At 39.0% G+C, this 19,126-nt stretch overlaps 1 protein-coding gene across 17 annotated transcripts in view; it reads right to left on the minus strand.

Annotated features, from left to right (window-relative positions):
* The window catches only part of ERC1 (ELKS/RAB6-interacting/CAST family member 1), a 399,699-nt gene that overhangs the window by 210,686 nt on the left and 169,887 nt on the right, over positions 1–19,126 (minus strand). For all 17 annotated transcript variants that reach the window (XR_010947412.1, XM_067756042.1, XM_067756040.1 and 14 more), the window contains one exon: positions 17,504–17,639. Coding sequence is in view for 16 of the 17 variants with exons in the window: in XM_067756042.1 (XP_067612143.1) it covers positions 17,504–17,639 (136 nt within the window). In the remaining variant the exon portion in view is untranslated. The remainder of the gene's footprint in view (positions 1–17,503; positions 17,640–19,126) is intronic.

Below are 19,126 nucleotides of genomic sequence, written 5' to 3' on the forward strand. Positions count from 1 at the left end.
ACATCAGCAAAAGATACCAAAGGATTTTGTCTTTTATCTATGCAACTCTTATTTGATCTTATTGTAGTTCAGTTTTCATAAGTACAAAGTACAAGAAAGTCCTTTTTTGACAACTCTGTCTTCAGAAATCTAGAACTGAAATCTAGAACTGAAATCTAGAACTGAAATCTCTCGAACTGAAATCTCTAAGTCAGATTTTTCTCCCAACTTTGATGGAATGGCATCTATTATTTAACATCCTTCCTAATAAAAAGTTGTTATATCTTTTGCTCTCTCCCATTTTTCTCAATTTAAAAAAAAGGTTTAGGAAAAAGAATATTCACATTTTGATGATGTATGTTCATTTTTTTTTTAAGTATTCATTCTTCTTGGAGATAATGTTATAAAATACTCTGATTTAGTCCCTAAGTAAGGTTCTGTTTTATGCAGGGCAGTTTAGCTACAACAAAAAAATGCTCTTTGTTGAAATCTAAATGCTTCCAGTTTGCTTGCCATTAACAGCGGAGTACAATAAGCGTTTCTACAATGAGGCCAAGCAGAGAGAGACAAGGAATGACTCCCCTGAAAACAAAGTCCAACATAGTTTCTCTTGATTCAAAGAAAATGAAATGTAACAGAAGGATTAAGTGGAAAGGAATGGATGCAATGATCTGTGCAGTCCTGTCAAATCCTCTAATGAATGACTACATCTGTAGTAACATGGGGATTCTGAATTACAGATTCCTGTAAGCAAATAGAAACACAAATGGTTCCCGTTATCAATTAGCTGTGAATAGCTCAGTGTTATGTTTATGTCCAGCCTATTGCATCCTTCGCCCTTAAACTGTCTTCTGGAGATCTCCTGAGAGGCTTCTGGTAACCTAACCTAAAATGAGGGTTATTCCAAATAAATTCCCAGGAACCCAATTTCAAGCAAACAGGTTTACTTGCTCTTCTGCATGGGCCAAAAAACAGCTTTGAGGCTTTATCAATAAAACTTTTTTTTAGAGCGAGGATAATTAGTAATTTGTCATGCTGAAAGTTTCCCTGAAACCAGTGTTAAAACCAGAGTCTACAAGATGAGCTGTGTGTGCAAGGTCATTTATTTAAAAGTTTTCTGGACCTAATGGCAAAGCCTCGTGCAAAATCTTTCTCCATGACGAAAACGAAAAACAGAAGCCAAGTGAAACCACAAATAAAAAGAAAAGGAGAAGAGACTGTTGAATCATTTTTATGAGATACTGTAAGTCATGTTACATCTCAGTATAAAACTAGGTATGGGACCATCTGCTCTAAGGAGCTCATATTAAACCAGGGCAATAACGAGAAAAATGAAGATAGCAAATCAAATACCCCCCCACCATCTTTAACAAAGTCCAACTACTGAAACCATACAGTGAATAAAGTTTGGCTCTAGTTTTGTTTTTGGAATCTTAACAGATATCTGCTAAGGCAAACCAAGGAAGTTTCCTTTGTACTGAACAAAACCTTGAATCTATTTCATTTAATAAAATATTGAGCCAATGCCAGAAATAAATAGAACCTTCTAGTTCTACAAACATTGGAGCCCTAACCACACTGCTAGGTCATATTTATAATTATTCTTTCTTGTCCTCACTGTTTCTTCAAGGTTAAATACATTTTTCTGCACTTAGATTATAACATGGGTACTTTTTTGTAACGTTTAGAATACTAGAAAAAAGAAAAGATCTTAAAAAGTTTAGAAAGGGCAAAAATGATCACCCATAAAGAATAAAAAAATGGAAGGCAGTGGAATTTTTAATGGCAACACAGAAAACTAGAAGACGATTGAGGCGATGCCTTTAAAACTCCGAGGGAAAGATGACTTCTGATATAGAATTCTACATCCAAACTATCAATCTAATGTGAGGGTGGAATGCAAAGTCTGAAAAACTTTACCTCACATCACAGACCCTCAGAGAGCTACCAGGTCTGTGCTCTGTCTCAAATGCATGGTGAAGGGAACTGTGGAGGTGACAACCAGCCTGGAGAATAAGTACAGTTTGGAGTAGAGGACAGAAAACTCCAGGAAAGATGTTTCCAAGAAAAAAGTGCATGTAGAGATTACCTGAGGTTAATTAATAAGGGATGATGTATTTTACAACAGTAACAATATTGGGAGGAATGTCATGGTTGGAAAAAGGAATTTGGGAATAAACTGGTGATATGTATACAAATAACTAATCAAACAAACAAACAAACCAATTACCACCACCAGGAAAAACTACAAGTCCAATAAAGGAAAGGAAGTCATAATACACTACGTGCCTTGGTCACAATAATGCAAAACTTGATATAATTATGTTGGAAAGACAGAGAGGGAAGAGTGCGGGGTGACTTGTGTAAAAAAGCCAATTCCTCACCACTCAGGATAAGAACTCAGTACATAACTAATGTCCAAATGAGAAAAATAATCAAATAACGATAAAAAAGTGGAAGTAAACAACAGAAGAAACAACCCAAAGAGGTGAAAGTGGTCATCTCCGAGGGGCAGGAATCAAGGTTAGACAAGAACGAGGCAGATGAGCCGTACAGTACTGCCTTGCTTTGTATACAATATAAGTATATATTGTTCTGAAAAAAATAAAAATGAAATTAAAAATGTTAAAAGAATAGTGCACACTGCCAAGTAAATTAATAAGAATATAGAGAATTTTTGGAAATAGTTATAAATGTGGTGACTATTTCAGATACTGATACTCTAAACATACTAACTATTTATTATGGAAAGAGAAGAGCTGACTGGACAAATGTGTCACAACTCAGTGCTAACGGCAAAAAGGAATAAAAGTTTAAGAAAACAACATGTATGAATTTTAAGCCACTGTACTCTTCAGTTTTCTCTTCAAAAGTCCTGTGAAGACACAGGGAACAGACTTGTGGTTGCCAAGGCGGTGGGGGGACGGGAGATGGAGGGATGGGGAGTTTGGGATGAGCAGATGCAAACCATTATACACAGAATGGATAAACAATAAGCTCCTATGTACAGCACAGGGAACTATATTCAATGTCCTCTGATAAACCATAATGGAAAAGAATACGAAAGAGAATGTACATGTATAACTGAGTCACTGTTGTACAGCAGAAACTGACACATTGTAAATCAACTAGACTTGAATAAAATACAATTATTAAACAGTCCTGTGAATTTCTTCATGCCAATAATTTGCATGAGTGGGTCAAAATGATGATGATAAATTCCTTTCCAGTCTTTAGGTAACATTTTTTAAAGGAATGATAATGTCGCCGTAAGTTCTGCTATTAACCCAAAGATTCTGAAGGTATCTAACGCTTAAACATCCCAACAGCCGAGGTCTGAGGCGCCCAGCCAAGAGCTTTCAAAACTGTCCCCCATCCCCTGTTCTGTGCAAATGGTTGCACACACACACACACACACACACGCACACACACACACACGCACACACACACACGCACCCCTATAAAAGCAGTAGCGAGTAGATTTCGGTGATAGAGTTTGACACAGAATTCTGGTGATAAAGCTGCTCGTCTACACTATACTTAACAGTGCGTTTTGGTTTGAAGAGAAAAGTCTCTCATCTGTTCACCGCCCTAACTTTGAGCAGAAGTGACAGTGACCACCAGCTTCTCTGAATATGTGTGACGCAATAAAATGTCACTTGGTAAAGTGGTGGACTTCAGAAACTGTGAAACACAACAGACTCGGTACACTCTCGGGCCCAGGCTCGAGGAAGTAGGGATGTGCTGAGCCCCCGGAGAGCACTCCTTGGTGGCTCTGAGAGTGATTGTACCAAGTACAGCCTAAGGCCCTGAATGTGCTTTACAGCCTTAACTAGACTTTCTCTTTCAAAAAGTCCACATTCACCCATCTTCAACATAAATCATGAGGCAGCCACACCACTCAAGTCTGTAATCCTGGAGAAATCTGCACAGAAGCTCCGAGCTCCCTAATCCCTTCTATCCCTGGGACACTCCACAGGCTCGAAGGCTCTGAGGCATCCAGAGAGCAGAAAGATGACTTACTGGAACTAAATGTAGATAGAGATTAAAGTTAAGCTTGAGAACTTCATTCCTGTTGTTCATACGCATCATTGATTTGCAGCTAGCCTGGAATAAAATCGTAACTTCTCATTTGTCTTGTCCAATGCAACACAGCCACTAGCCACATGTAGCCAATGAGCACTTAAAATGTGTCCAGACTAAGATGTGCTATAAATTCTAAAGACTTACTGCCTCCCCAAAAAAGGAATGTAAAATGGTTCATTAATAATCTTCACATTGATTATGTATTGAAATGGCAATATTTTGGATATACTGGATTAAGTAAAGTACATTATTAAAGTCATCTGTTTCCTTTTAGTTTTTTTTGTGATGCTATTAGAAAGTGCAAAATTATACGTGTGCTCACGTTGTATTTCTACTGGACACCGCTCAAGTTTTTACATACGAAATGCATCTATAAAAGGCTATACAACACACCATGTTTTACATAAATTCGTAACTCTTCTCTTAGTTCATAGCCTGTTAGCACATAAATATGAGGTACTAGGTGAGAATCCTTACGGAAAACACTGTCAAAAGCTCTAACAAGTGACTGAAAATTACTGCAGTGATAACATGAGTAACAGAAATTCAAATAGCACTTACTGTTCTATCAACAGAGAAAACCAAACTGTGAATTGAAAGGAAAAAGAAAAGTTCAGGCATGTGGCAGATCACTTTAGTACCTAGGATATAAAGTGCCTATGTTAGCTATTAATTATATCAATTTAACATGTTACCTCAATACTTAGCAGCTTAAAAGAACAGTGAACATTTTTTGTCTCACACAGTTTCTGTGGGTCAGAAACTCAAGAGCAGCTTAACCTAACAGTCTGGTTCCAGGTTCTCTCACTGGGGGACAGCTGAGATGTCTGCCAGGATTCAGTCCTCTGCTTCCTCTTACATGGTTGGCGAGTTGGTGATGACCACTGGCAAGGGGCCTCTGCTCCTCTCCACATGGCACCTGGCATTCCTCAGAGCAGGTGACCCTGGAGAGCAAGGCAGGGCATCCATGTCTCTTGTGTTCCAGCTTCAGAAGTCACATATCATCACATCTGACACTTTCTCCTGTGCACAAAGACTAACCCTGCCACAAGACTGCACAAGGCCACAAATACCAAGAGGTAAGAATGCTCTGGGGCCATCTTGGAAGATGGTTTTCATAGTACCCGAGGATATAGCTCCAGTACAAGAAAACTGGATGATCAATGAAGCAATGAAGAATGAAAACAGTGATTAACAGAACTGCTTCTGAGAGAAAAATAACTGTTAGGATAAGAGAGCCTTTACTACAAAGACACAGCTTTTGTTATGAGATTATATTAAAGTGGAACCCAAATGATACCAAATTAAAATGAAATCCAAACATACCTAAAATGTAAAAGGCAGACATTCAGAAGACATCACAAAATTGGGTTATGGATCAGCGTATCATTGGATATGAGATCAACAAAATATGCATTCTGTCAGGAATTATTTAGAAGAAAGTCTGCAACTGGATTGAGTTGTAAGGAGAGATGTTTTCTTGGGATTATGGTAAACATTAGAGTAATCCAACTGAATTCAATGACAGTTCAGTCCTAAGAACACACAACAACATGCCAGTCAGTCACAGTTCAACTGAAAACAAACTCCTGGGTCAATGTTTGGAGAGCTATCTATACAACAGAGGTTTATTAATATGTTTAGCCTCCACATTTGGGGGGAATTAAGCCAGTTTTTTAAGAAAATATGAGAATGAAATATTCAGAGTCTTGCTGGCTCCCACTGAGTAAAGCCCTCTATAAACTCCTGATCCCTCATGGATTTTGATGATAATTAAGTCTAATCTTTCCGCCAACTCTACTTATTAGCTGGGGTCCAATGAGACCACTTCATTCACAGAGGAAAGGGTTCAACGCAGGTGGTTTTTGTGACTAGTTCTGGGGGCATGGTAGAGGGAGAACGAGAGGAAAGGGGAAGCTACCAAAGAATTTCTCATATCTTTAAACAAGAAGCCTCCTATACTCAAACGAGATTAGGGCAAAAGCTGTGACAGCTGTAACTTAGGCAACTGAAGAAGACTGGACCAGACCCTTTAGCAAATCCCATAATCCCACTCCCCTAAAACACTCCTCTGAACTTTACTTCTTGACATCAGCTCTGTCAACATCAGCTATAAACCAGCTGTAAGACTCTACTCCCCACTGCCTTGCCTTCAGATCAAACGTTCACTAAGGAAAGCAAAGGCAAGAGGAAACAAGGAACAAGAGCAATCAGAAATTAATGTTTTGTTCTCTTCAAACAGCTCCCTCAAAATTAAAAGAAAAAACAAGGCTCACTATACAGTAACATAAAAAGAAATCACTTGATACGGACAAATCTCATTAAGCTTTTCTCAGCAGCAGAAGGAAGGTCACTGCAGATTTCATGAATATCTGAGGGAACAGCCCCCCACGTCCACTCATCCCCCTGCCCTGGCCCTGCCAGTGGAGGTCATTCCCTCAGCTTAACATTAAGAGCCACTTCCTCTGGGGTAAACACCACTTACCAGAGAGTTTAACATGCTCTGAAAGATATTAATGTTAACTGCTATCCATTCTCCTTACTGTGAAGAGACCATGCTTCCTTCTCCATCACCCTCAACCCCACTGCTATACCTCCTCCCCATCCCCCAAACATAAATACACATGTGGAAGAGTTCATTAAAATCATTCAACAGGTCAGAATTCAATTACCAACTGCTCAGATGCTTAGTGGGGGGAGAAAGTTGAAGCCAGATGCATTGATGAAGTCAATTTTAAGAAAAGAAAGCTAGCCTAACACAGAGACAGAATTTGGTTACACACCAACCACTTTTTGGTTTAAGGAAATGCTTTGGGTTCAAATGTAAAGATATTTTCTCCCCCTGTTCCCTTTAAAGTCCCTCAAGTATCTCCCACAGTTCAAACTGTTAAAAATCAAAGTCAAAACAAAAGCAGATGCATTTCATTAAGGAAATGGAAACATATACATATAAAATAATGCTTTATATAAATAACTTTTATGGAGCACCGAGTACAAATATCCCACATAGATTGGCCAGGTGCTCATCTTGAAAATTCTGGTAGCTGGTAACAGAAGTTCAGGCAAGGACATGGGGTTTACCTAATCGTAGGACACGTCTCCTCTGATCACTAATGCTTATTAAAAAGAAAAAGCACAAATTTTCAAAGTCTTCCCCCAAAACCCCAAAGACAGTCTTTTACGTAATATAATAAACAACTGATGTGGTCCATAAGAGGCTGTCTCTCTTGCCTTTGAGGTCTTGGCAAAGGTGCTATATATACACCTGTTTCTGCTCTCTCTTAAAAATAAAAGGAATCTCTTTGGAGATTCAACTTTCCAAATGTAAAGGAGGAGTTTCCACAATAACACAAAGGAAAGGATTAAACCATATGTTTCACTGAAGTGAGACCCTAGTACTTGTGAGAAATTTCATGACAAATGTAACTTTAACCACTTACTGATTTATGGGGAGCATTCCTGAAATAAGCTCAAATGATGTGATTAAAAGTTCCCATAGAAGAGGGCTAAACTTAACTGCAGGAAATAGCTTAGTAGGCTACACAATCATACTATCAATAGACATTCTTTCAGTAAATTTCATTGGCTATCAAATGGAACTGAATTTTGTCCAGAGGAAAACATGTCTACTGAGGACATTTCAAACGTGGCAGAATTTCTTAAAGTCATTTTGAGACTTGTTTTGCTTTTTTCCTAAATGGTAAGAAGTGGCACAGTTTGAGCTAAAAGCTTTAAAAATTTGCACATGTGCCAACAATATAAGTAGGTACTTTACCTGCAGGAAAACACAATTTTCAAGTTAATTTCAGCAACTATCCACAGGGTTGTAAAAACAGATGCTGATTTGTATGTACACTTTCCTATATAATCCCTAACTCCATTTAATATTTGTTGAGAACTCCATAAAAACCCACTTATGCTCATATTCCAGATAGAAAAAGCCCTAAGAAAAAAACTAATCCAAAGGGAACAAAGGATATAGAATTAAATCTTTAAATAGGTCAAGAAGGTCTGTTAAGAAGAAACCAAAATTTATTTTTACAAAAACAAGAAGAACATTAATACATCAGAGGTATCTTGCATGTGACACATCACATACTATTTCTGGAAGGATGTCAGATAATCAATTTTTTAAAAGGTTATCTTAAACCATTATCCCCATGGTCAATAAAAAGCAAGGATAAGTGGTCTTCATTTCAGAAAGAAAGAAAAAAAAAATCTCTTACCAAAATGGAAGAAAACAAATTTTTGTAGGTAGAGCAAATAAAATACAACTGTAAAGAAAAACACAAATGTTTCACTGATTCTGCATCTAAGAGGAGAATATGCCTAAATACATGTAAAGCTGCATTCTCCTATCTCTATTTCTATTGTTTTCACTTTCTTTGAACTTTATTCTTAATAGTCATTGGTCTCAGGAGAGCTGGCTCACAATGTTCTTTCAGCAGTCCCATTAATCTCCCTGACAGTCCTCTCTCTCAAGGTTAAATTCAGATACTTATCTTTGTCATAAAAACAAAGCACCAAACCACTACTGATATGAGCCACTACCCCCAGTTCAGTCTGCTTTGCCGTATTAGAACCTGCAGTTCTGTCAAAAGACAAAGTGTCACTGCTGAAAGAATAAAAATATGAAAGGTAGACATCCTGAACCAAGGGAAGATGGCATTTCCTTTGTTAAAATATGCGAGGCCCTTAGAGGGTAACCTGTGAAATTTTAAAGAATATTAGGGTGCTAAATATAATATCATTATACAAAATTTTTAAAATTTGTAACTAAATTTTTATTACTTATAACAATAATTGTAGCTGTAATTAATGAACAGCTGCCTCTGTAAAAGATTAAGAAAGGCTAAAAAGAAATTTTAAAAACAGCCCTTAACCTAAGGCAGATATAAATTAGTCGGGGGGTGGGGACGGAGAAGAATGATTAAATCACACAGGAACAATTCTAAAACAATGTATTGAAAAATATAAAACAATAAAATATAATTAAACATACAGGCTGAGGAACAACAGATGAGACAATAACAAGAACAGGGTAGAGTTCATCAACAAAAGTTAATTTTAAGCCAGAATCTTCAGGCAGTAAAGCTGGACATCCACAGGAAGAAGACTGCATGAGTAGAAGAGCATAAGTTAGAAAACCAAGAAACTATGCTTAAGGAACACCAACACTATCAGGTTGTATAGAATAGAGTAGCTATGCTAGTGAGTATCTCACCTAAAAATGAGGCTAGAAATTCTTAAAGGATTCGGTTGACAGGAAGCTCCCAAGGGCAGGCTAAGATGCTTGTGAATGAGAGGTCTTGACATCTACTGATGCAACTGACATCAATAAACAATTTTATAGAGAACCAACAATGGGCAAAGTACCAAGACAGGGTTCCCAAACTCAAATATACGGGGAAACAACACACAAACTAACAGCATATAATACAAGGTAAGAAAAGAAGCCTTGAAATCAAAGCAGAAACAAGCTGTAATGGAACTGCAACATGGAGTGTGATTAATTCCCACTGCAAGGATTTATGCAGGCTTTACAAGGGAGGGAACATTTGACCTGAACCTTAAAGGATGGGTAGGCTTTCAGTACAAAGCTTTTCTAATCCCAAAATGACCATCAGTCAAATCAGCTAAGATTATGCTTCCATATAACGCTTATTTGGGAGGCTCTTGTTGCTGGGATTTACCTAATTCCAGCTCTTCACACAGCAATTACTTATGAATTCCACCACAGCACATCTTTTCACATATCCAGCACAAAAAAAAAGTTTTAATAAGCATATCTAATGTTCAAAGGGGGAAAAAAATTCTTATTTATCTCTATATCCTCACAGCACTCAGCGCAATGACAATTCCACAACGGGCACTCAATAAATGTTTACTGAGGATAACCACGGATTATTCTGAAATCTGACGTAGCCAACTGCAGTGGAACATGGCTTACAGAAAATGTAAATGAAACAACTCAGATCTAAATGTAACTAATACAGAGCTAAGCTCTTGAGTAGTGGAAACAGAAAGCCTGGCAAGATTCGACGCAGACTGTCAACAGAAGAGCCGCTATCATCGAAAAACATGATAGTAGGAAAAACATGATAGTAGGAAAGGCCTGTCACCAATCTGTGCCTCATTGCTTTTATCATTCATGCCCTTTATTTGTGAATATCAACTGGAATTGTAAAATAGTTTAAATGTTAGTATGCAAGGACCGTGGCAGAAACTCTTTAAATACCCATTGTATAGCAATGTCTTAGAACAGTCACACATATACCTAAGATATTCCAAGGATCTTGCGAGGGGCAGTGAATTTTGGTGAGCGTGTGACAGAAATACTGGCAAGGCAAGTACCTGGATTGAGGTGGGATCATCTACTATGCCCAAGGTCAACAGGGCAGAATGTGAGGCACCCCTTTCCCCAGGCCAGGGGGATCGCTGGGTACTTTCTCTCTTGACCATCCTGGATACACTGGATCAGACCACACACGGATGCTGTCCTCTTTCTCAGCCTCTCAGCAGCATTAACAATCCTCTCCTGCCTTCAGTGATGCTATACTCTTTTTCTCTCCCGCTTCAACTGGCCTCTTCATTTTAGCTTCCTTCCGAGCACCACCCTCTCCGAGTCTGTCCCAGCTCTCAACGGTGAGGATCCTAAGGGTTCAGCTCTAACTACATTTTCTTCTGTCAATATTTTATCTCTAGACGGTATCTGATTCTTATGGGTTAAAATATGATATTTAAGCGCAAGTCTCCAAAATTAATTTAACTATACCAGACTTCTCTAAACTTCAAATCTACATTTCCAACTGCTGGCTTGACATCTTCATCAGGATATCTCTCATACAGTCACATGTTGAAAATGGACTTGTTCCCTTTCCCTGGAAACCTGTTGAACTCACCCTCAGGGTTTGCCCATCTCATCACTGAGCATCGCCCCACACCCTGTTCCCCGTGCCAGGAAACCTAGCAGCCATGCCCCTTCCTTCCTCTCCTTTAGTGCCCACATTCCAACCCACGAGAAATTCTGGCCTGTTCTACCTAACTGTAACAAATCTCAAATCCACCCTCTCCTCTTTTTTCTCTTCTGAGCCTCCAAAAAGCTCTACCATCGCCTCTCACCTTCGTTATTACTACAGGGCCTCCTACTACGATCTGAGCTCCTTTGGAGAGGGACGTTTTCATCATCACTATTTACACAAAGCAGGTGTGCAAGACATATTTACTGACATACACTTTCTTCATAACCACTCTTATCCCATTCTAATCCGTTGTCCAAATACTGCAAAAAAAACCAGTACTCTCAAAATGCAAATCAAATCCTGTCCATCTTTACTTAAGGTGTTTCGCTACTTATAAAATTTAAACTTCATACATGGCCTACAAGGTCCAGCGTTACTAACACACACGGGTGCCTGTGTTCTGCCTCACTCACCACACTCTGGTCCTCGAACAACCTAAGGTAAGGTTTTTCTTACCTTAGGGATTCCCTCCACTTTAAACACTGTTTCCTCTGCTTTGCTTTTTAAGACCTCATCTTCATGTCATACCCTCAGAAGGGACATCTCTGATGGCTCTACCTAAATTTGCTGCCCACCATTGTTCCCTCCCCCACTATCTTTCACGTGCCCGGTTTATTTCCTTACAGCACTTACCATAATTTCTACTTACTTGTCCACTTAGTTTTATCATTACACTCTCCTCCATGAGACAATATGCTCCAGAGGGTAGGGAACATGCCTCTTCGTAACTGCACAACCAAAGTTTAGCAACAGAGTTCTACACTTAGAGAGCATTCAATAAATGTATATTGAATAAATGCAAGACGTCAAGTATGTCTAAAGAAAATGAGCAAAATTAAACCTAACATCTTGGAGGGATAGAGACTTGTCAAGACATATCAACTCTGATAATAACGGTTTATTATCGATATCATCATGGCTTTAAGATTTGGGTCAAATCTTTGGAATAGTCAACTTGCTAAACTAATTCTAAATTAAATGACAGCTTTAGGATGTCAAACAATATGGAGAACACAGTAATATCTGCACTGCAAATTTAGAAATGGTATATGAAAAAAGCCCAAGATATCTATCTTGTATCATTACGTTTGGTGGTAAGATGTTTCTGAAATTCATAACTCACTTGTTTAAAGGAGATGGGAAAGTGAAGTGGGTGATTATAAGTGCTGAGGAAACATAGAGTCAATGACTATTTTTAATAAAATTTTAATTCTGAACTATTTACAGACATACAGAAAAGTTGCAAAAATAGTACAGAGTTCCCATACACTCCTCACCTAGCCTCCTGTAAAGAGTTTACATAACCACAGCACAATGATCAAAACTAGGAAATTCAGACTGGCACAATATTATTAACCAAACTAAAGATCTTATTCTGGGCTTCCCTGGTGGCGCAGTGGTTGAGGGTCCGCCTGCCGATGCAGGGGACGCGGGTTCGTGCCCCGGTCTGGGAAGATCCCACATGCCGCGGAGCAGCTGGGCCCGTGAGCCATGGCCACTGAGCCTGTGCTCTGCAACGGGAGAGGCCACAACAGTGAGAGGCCCGCATACCGCATTAAAAAAAAAAAAAAAAGATCTTATTCTAATTTCATCAGTTTTTCCCTAATGTCCTTTATCTGTTCCAGGATTTAACCCAGGATCCCACATTTCATTTAGTTATTTAGTTGACATTTCTTCTAAGTGTCCTCCAATCCATCTAAAACAGTGTTCAGCCTGTCTTTCCCTGTCTTTCAAAGGCTTGACATTTTTAAATACACTGCTCAGTTATTTTGTAAAAAGTCCCAGAATTTGGACTTGCCTGGTATTTTCTCATGATGGGCATGAGGCTATGCATTCTGCAGACACACATCAGCATCTCTGTACCTCCCCGTCTGCATATAAATTGAACACCATGAGTTCTTACTAGTATTTCTGATTCCAGTCTAGCACCCCAGGTGCTTTTCCATTATTCTTCCTTGAATAATGAAAAGACTCAGCCTTCATTACCTACAATATATTTCTTTATTATTACAACATTTATGTACAGTTCTTCTGTCTTTAGCTTCACAGTATTCAAGAAAATGGCTTCCAAACCTCCTTAGGTCCGTTCCCTTCTTCCCCACCCCTTGGAGGGCAGTTATGTTACTCATTTATAAAACTGGATTTCATCTGTTAGGGTTTGTACTCCTTCTGGGGTTCCCCCAACCCCACACCTTGACTGGTTTTATCTAGTTTTTGGGAAGGGTGAAGAGAAGTGTCACTTTCTGCTCAAACCTACCACCCCCATCCCCTTCCCCTTCTTTCTACTAATCCCCTCCCAACCACTCCCTTAGATAACTGGTCTCTAGCTTACTGTTCCTGTTTTCTTTGGCAAAAAGGATCAGATATATGTGTGTTCTCTCATAATGAGCAGCATACTACAGACAGTCTTTCGTGTACCCCCCCGCCGCGGCTTGACAAGATGTCCTGGAAATCACTCCACATCAGTTCGTTAGAGATCTCCCTCATTCCTTTTTGGAGCTGCCAGTCTCCAATGCGGATGCACCACAGTGGATTCAAGCGCTCTCCTATCTATAAGCAATTACGTTGTCTGCAATACTTTGCAATTAGTACAATACTGCAAATAACCTTGCGTACCTGACCTGTGAACAACACGGGGCTTAATTTGAGTATAATTACAGTCAGCCCTCCGCATATGAGGTTCCTCTGCACCCGTGGCTTCAAACCACAGACCATGTGGTACTGTAGTATTTACTACGGAAAACTGTCGGGGTATAAGTGGGTCCTCGAGTTCAAAACTGTGCTGTTCAAGGGTCAGCTGTATATGTATCTTTACACTGTTGGAGATGTGTCTTTAGATACGTCGAGATATGGGAGAGCTGGGGCAGTGAGCACCTGCATATGTATATGAGAATTACAACCCACATAAAAAAATTGCTCTGGGGACTTTACAAATTATTAAGAGCACAAAAGGGCTTCTAAAACCAAAAAGTTTGAGACTAGTTAATGTAGATCATAGTAATAACTGTTCAAATCACGAAAGTACAAACAGGATGCAGTCGAGTGCCTTCACAACTAAGGCCATGCTAAACAGCAGCAGTGCTTAGAGCCTGTGAGATCCCGCGATTCCCTCTATTCTCAGGTAGCATTTTCATTTCATATGTAAGGTATCTCTTTAGTCTCTTCAGGACACTTTTAATACGTTGAGCCAAGAACAAAGTAACAACTTATCTCGAAACTCACTTTATGCCAAAAAGAAATACTTTTATTTCCACCTGAAGTATTTTTAAAAATGGAAAATTAGAACAAAATGAAGATACCTTTTCAGAACACTTTCAAACTAAAACACGGAATTTTGAATTAAAGAAAAAACACACAGAAGAGCAAGGACAACGAATGTGCAAATGCTATGCACAACTATCAAGGATAAGCCTCACACATGATGTTGAACAAAAGAAGCCACAGAAGAATAAATATGATCACTCTATTTACGTAAAGCAAAAATATGTAAAACGAATCTATACTTTTTAAAAATATATACACAGGTTGTAAAGAAAAGCAAAGAACAATAAAAGTCACAATAATGAAGGAAGGGAAGAAATGATGATTGGGAAGGAATACATAAATGATTTCTGGGATGCCAGCAGTATTCCAATTCCTTGAGACAATCACTTTACATGTATTATTCACACTGTGCATGTGAGTGTGTGTGTGTGTGTGCTTTATGTACTTTTTAAAATGTATATTATTCTTCAGAATAAAGAAAGTTAAATGAAAAAGTAATACCACTGCTTTCTGACAAACTGTAACCAGTAAGAGTGAGGTCACCAATGAACTTAACACCATAACTGGTAGTCACTGAATAACGAAAGGCAAAAACGAACCTTCTAGTTTAAACCAAGCTTTACTCTTCACAAATAAATGAAAATACACTGTGTGTTTATTAACATGATAAGCATAATTAATCTTTGGGAGCCAAGGTGGCATCTGATAAAGATTAAATATTCATTACTCATCAAAGTTCAAAACATTAGTTATAAAGCATTTCTTTTTAACATGATAAAAAATATTTTTTAATCCTTGAATTACTATTATGCCCATACTGGAAATACTACAATAATTCCTTCCCTTCACTTCACCTATTTCATGAAAACATCAGTAATGGACCCATATGTACATTCAGAAATTTAAAACAAAAACAAATTCAGGTAATGAGAACTTTTAAAAATACAAATCCTCAAACAATTGCTTTTCTACTCCCGTACTCCCCCATGGATTCTACCATTAGCCATTTCTCCAAGAATCCCTAGTGTCTTTCAGTGGGGACTCATATTTAGAGATCACAATAGGGTCCTAGGGATACTCACCACCACTGGGTTGTCATTTGCAATGACACAGTTAAGAAACAAGTAGCAGAGCTAGTGAGTAAAAGAGCTGAGATCAGATGCAAAGTGTCCCGCTTGTAGTCCAGTGCTCTTCTTACATATCTGAATGAAGTGCATCCATGTGTATCTTGCATATGGCCATCAGCTATCATTTTTCATAACTTGAATATCTGTCACTTACTGAGACACCTTGGAAAAGTCACTCATCCACTCTAAATTCGTTTTGTCTATATGTAATATATAAACAAATAATCTGATTCACTTATCTGTCAGGTTATATAAAGAGGAAACAAGAGATGACCTATGAAAGCACTTTTGGTGTTACTGTAACACCTGAGAGAAGATTAGAAGGGCACGCTTCGGTTTACAAAGACAGACTGGTAGCAGAAACCATTACCTGGCGGGGGTGGGGGATGAGGCAGATGAAACGGGTAAGGCGCTGCCATAAAGAAGGGCTTGTCTTATAAAACAAATAAATATTCTCTATAATTAAAAACAATGTGATCCTAGTCCAGAAAGCAGGTTGAACTGAAATCCTAGAAACAGCCTAATTATTAAACAATTTCATAAACCATAAAGATGTAAAGGTTAAAAATGAAAGCCCAAAACAACTTAAAAATATTTATAGGTAAATATTTATATGTTCTCAAAATGGGGATAAACTAAGCAAAAAATCTACAGGGAAAAAGCCACCATGGAAGACAGAGATAGACTTAAGTACATTAATAAACAAATGAAAACGTAAGACATGAAAAAATACTCTTCCTTACTGGTAATCAGAGAAATATAAATTAAAACAAAAATTAAATATTTTCCACCCATCAGATTGGCACTAAAAAATAAAAACGGAGGAAGACAACTTATAGTATCAACTGTTATTGGCAAGGGTGAGGGAAAACTGGTATGATGCTTTTTCAAAAGTTGGTGTATTTGAGGAAATTTATACTGTTTCTATAGAGTATGTATTTTATAATCAAAGTTATATACAAGAGGAATGAAAAACGGAATTAAAAAGTCAGGTTTTCAGGTCAGAAATGAATTTGTTATAAAGCCTAAAAATGGTTTCTACGTAACAGATAACTCCTCCAAATCTCTCCAGTAAAGATTTCTGTGGCTATGCAATGTGGCATAAACACTATCATACCAATTAGAAACTATAACGAGAGAAAAACAACCTGGCAGTGGCTAGCAGTCTTGGCAGGAGTTTTAGAGATTTCCACCACGTCTATGGCATTCTCTAAACTTAAACTTTCATTCAGACAGGCGAGAGATCCAGGGAGTCTCCGTTAAAATCACAGCCGAGCCACTACGAAAGCTGTGTGCATGTAGGTATAAGTAATTCAGTATTTCTGAGACCATTTCCTCATCTGTAAAATGTGCAAAACGCATCTGCCCCCCTGGACTAGTGAAGGTTAGAAACAGTGAACGACCAGGCCCTGGTTTCAAGCACTGGGCACACAGCTGGCACTTACATGGTCACTGCTACTCTTGTTACGGAGTCTGGTTTAACTTAGTCTTGTGAATAATTAGGTCCAAACATCGATTATGTCTCCAGTGAAGTAAAAAAGTATGTTTTAATACATCCTGTATGACTGAAATACACTCTCTAAACTAAACTTTTTAAAAGTAAGGAAAGAAAGAGGGAGGGGGGGAAAAGGTAAGAAAGGTGGGGGGAGAGAGGAAAGGAAGATGGAACAAAGAAGGAAGCCAGGCACAAACCAAGACCGGCAACGCACTTCAATGAAGGAAAAGGGCCCATCGCTACACTGACCACCTGAAGCTCAACAGACCCACTCATCACACGGACGCTGAACTTACCAAGGAGGCGGGATCCCCTTGAGGAGACAGACTTTCTTCTTTGCTGAGGTCTCCAAACAAAGCTGTGGAATAAAACTTGCCTTTTCTATTTAAGGCCATCCCTTTACTGCTAAACAGCTGGTCTGAGAGGAAGGCAGCGGGCAGGGTTAGAAAGAGAGGAAGAAGAGGATGGAGAGTGAGCCACGTGCAAGCGGGGAGGGAACCTGCTCGCCCAGGGCCCGGCCCCCTGCCCACCTGCAGCTGCTGGGAGCTGTCGCTGAGGGTGTCCTCCCTGCGCCGGGCCTCCTCCAGCATCTGCGCACTTTTCTTCTTCTCCACCTGCTCCTTGTGCTTCAGGTTTGCTACCTTCTTATTCTGGTCTTTCACTTGCCTGTGGATAAGGGGGGAAAAATCAAGCTCTTCATATATACGCACAGGAAAGAATGTTTATTCACTGACCTCCAAAAACACCTGAGAACCAGCAAGAGTTCCTGCTGCAAAACAATCCCCCCAACACTGCAGTGCTCTTCCCATCAATGGCAGCAAACTGTTAACCAGGGTGTTTTGGGAGCACGTATTTAAGCGTGTACTTTATGGAGGACAACGAAATCACAAAACAAACCAAAAGAAGGCGTGGGATAGTGTGAAATGGCAGAAAAAGGAAATAAAATTCAGAGATTTTTGCTGGAAATATGAAAACAGCCTCTTGACATCAATGCTATGAAACTGCAGAATGGCTATTTAAGAAAGATTTGTCATACAACTCTAATTTTACCGTTATTAAATTTTTGAAACTTTCAAAAAGCTATATATATGTGTATAAAACAGTCACATAAAGATCCAGGGCCCCAGCTTAAGCAACAGATCATCCTATCTACTTCTCCCTATCCAGCTCCACTGCCTCCACGCTAAGATAAGAAAACTAGACCAAGTGCTAGGTCACAGGTAAAGAAGACTCATCTCACCAGACTGGAATCATGATTACCAATCAAAAACTATGTTTAAGGCACTGCCCAGGAGAACATGGGCTCTGGAATGCACGAGGATCTACATTTGTTTATGCTTTGACAGTCTGTGAAGCTCTTTACATGCTCCTTACTCATCAGGTAGACAAGTATTTGGTTAAACGCCTCTCTCATGTACCAGGCATGAGAAATATCAATCCATGAATAAAAACAGTTCCTGCTCTCAAACACCTCCCAGGCATCCAAGCACATACAGGGTATACTAAGTGCTATAAGAAAGTGCCCAGAAAAGGGGTCAGGGGTGGTCGTGATGATCGGGAAAAGCTTCCTGGAAAACGATCTACCTCTGAACTTTCCAAAGGTGACTAGGTGAGAGAACAGCAGGACTAAAGCCCTGATAAAAGGAGAACGTGTCCCGTTGGGAGAAGCCACATTCACTATGACTGCAGCTTAAAGCTGGAGCAGCAGAACAAAGGAAAAGGAAGCCAAAGGTAAACGAAAGCCACATAATTATATCGTGCTGAGCAAGGAAGGTGCAGTTTATCCTAAGTGTGTAAGACTTTATGTAGGGAGATGATATGATCAGATTTCCAAACTTTTGGAAACAAATCGAAGGGAGGATGCAACAGTTAGAATTCATTCAACTCTGCCTTAGAGTTGCATCAATAAACCGAACTAATAATGAGACCATACAAGCCACCATGGTCTATATTTAATTAACATCCTTTAAATCAGGTAATGACAGCCTGTGGTGAGGTCTCCTCTCAACACATTCTATAAAAGTTGCTTTATCTCCGAACTACATCATCATGGTTTGTCAGATAAAATACAGGATATCCAGTCAAATTCATATTTCAGATAAACGACAAATAATGTTTTAGTATAAGTATGTCCCAATATTTATGACATATTA

This window comes from Pseudorca crassidens, chromosome 11 (assembly GCF_039906515.1).
Source record: "Pseudorca crassidens isolate mPseCra1 chromosome 11, mPseCra1.hap1, whole genome shotgun sequence".
NCBI classification, from domain to species: domain Eukaryota; kingdom Metazoa; phylum Chordata; class Mammalia; order Artiodactyla; family Delphinidae; genus Pseudorca; species Pseudorca crassidens.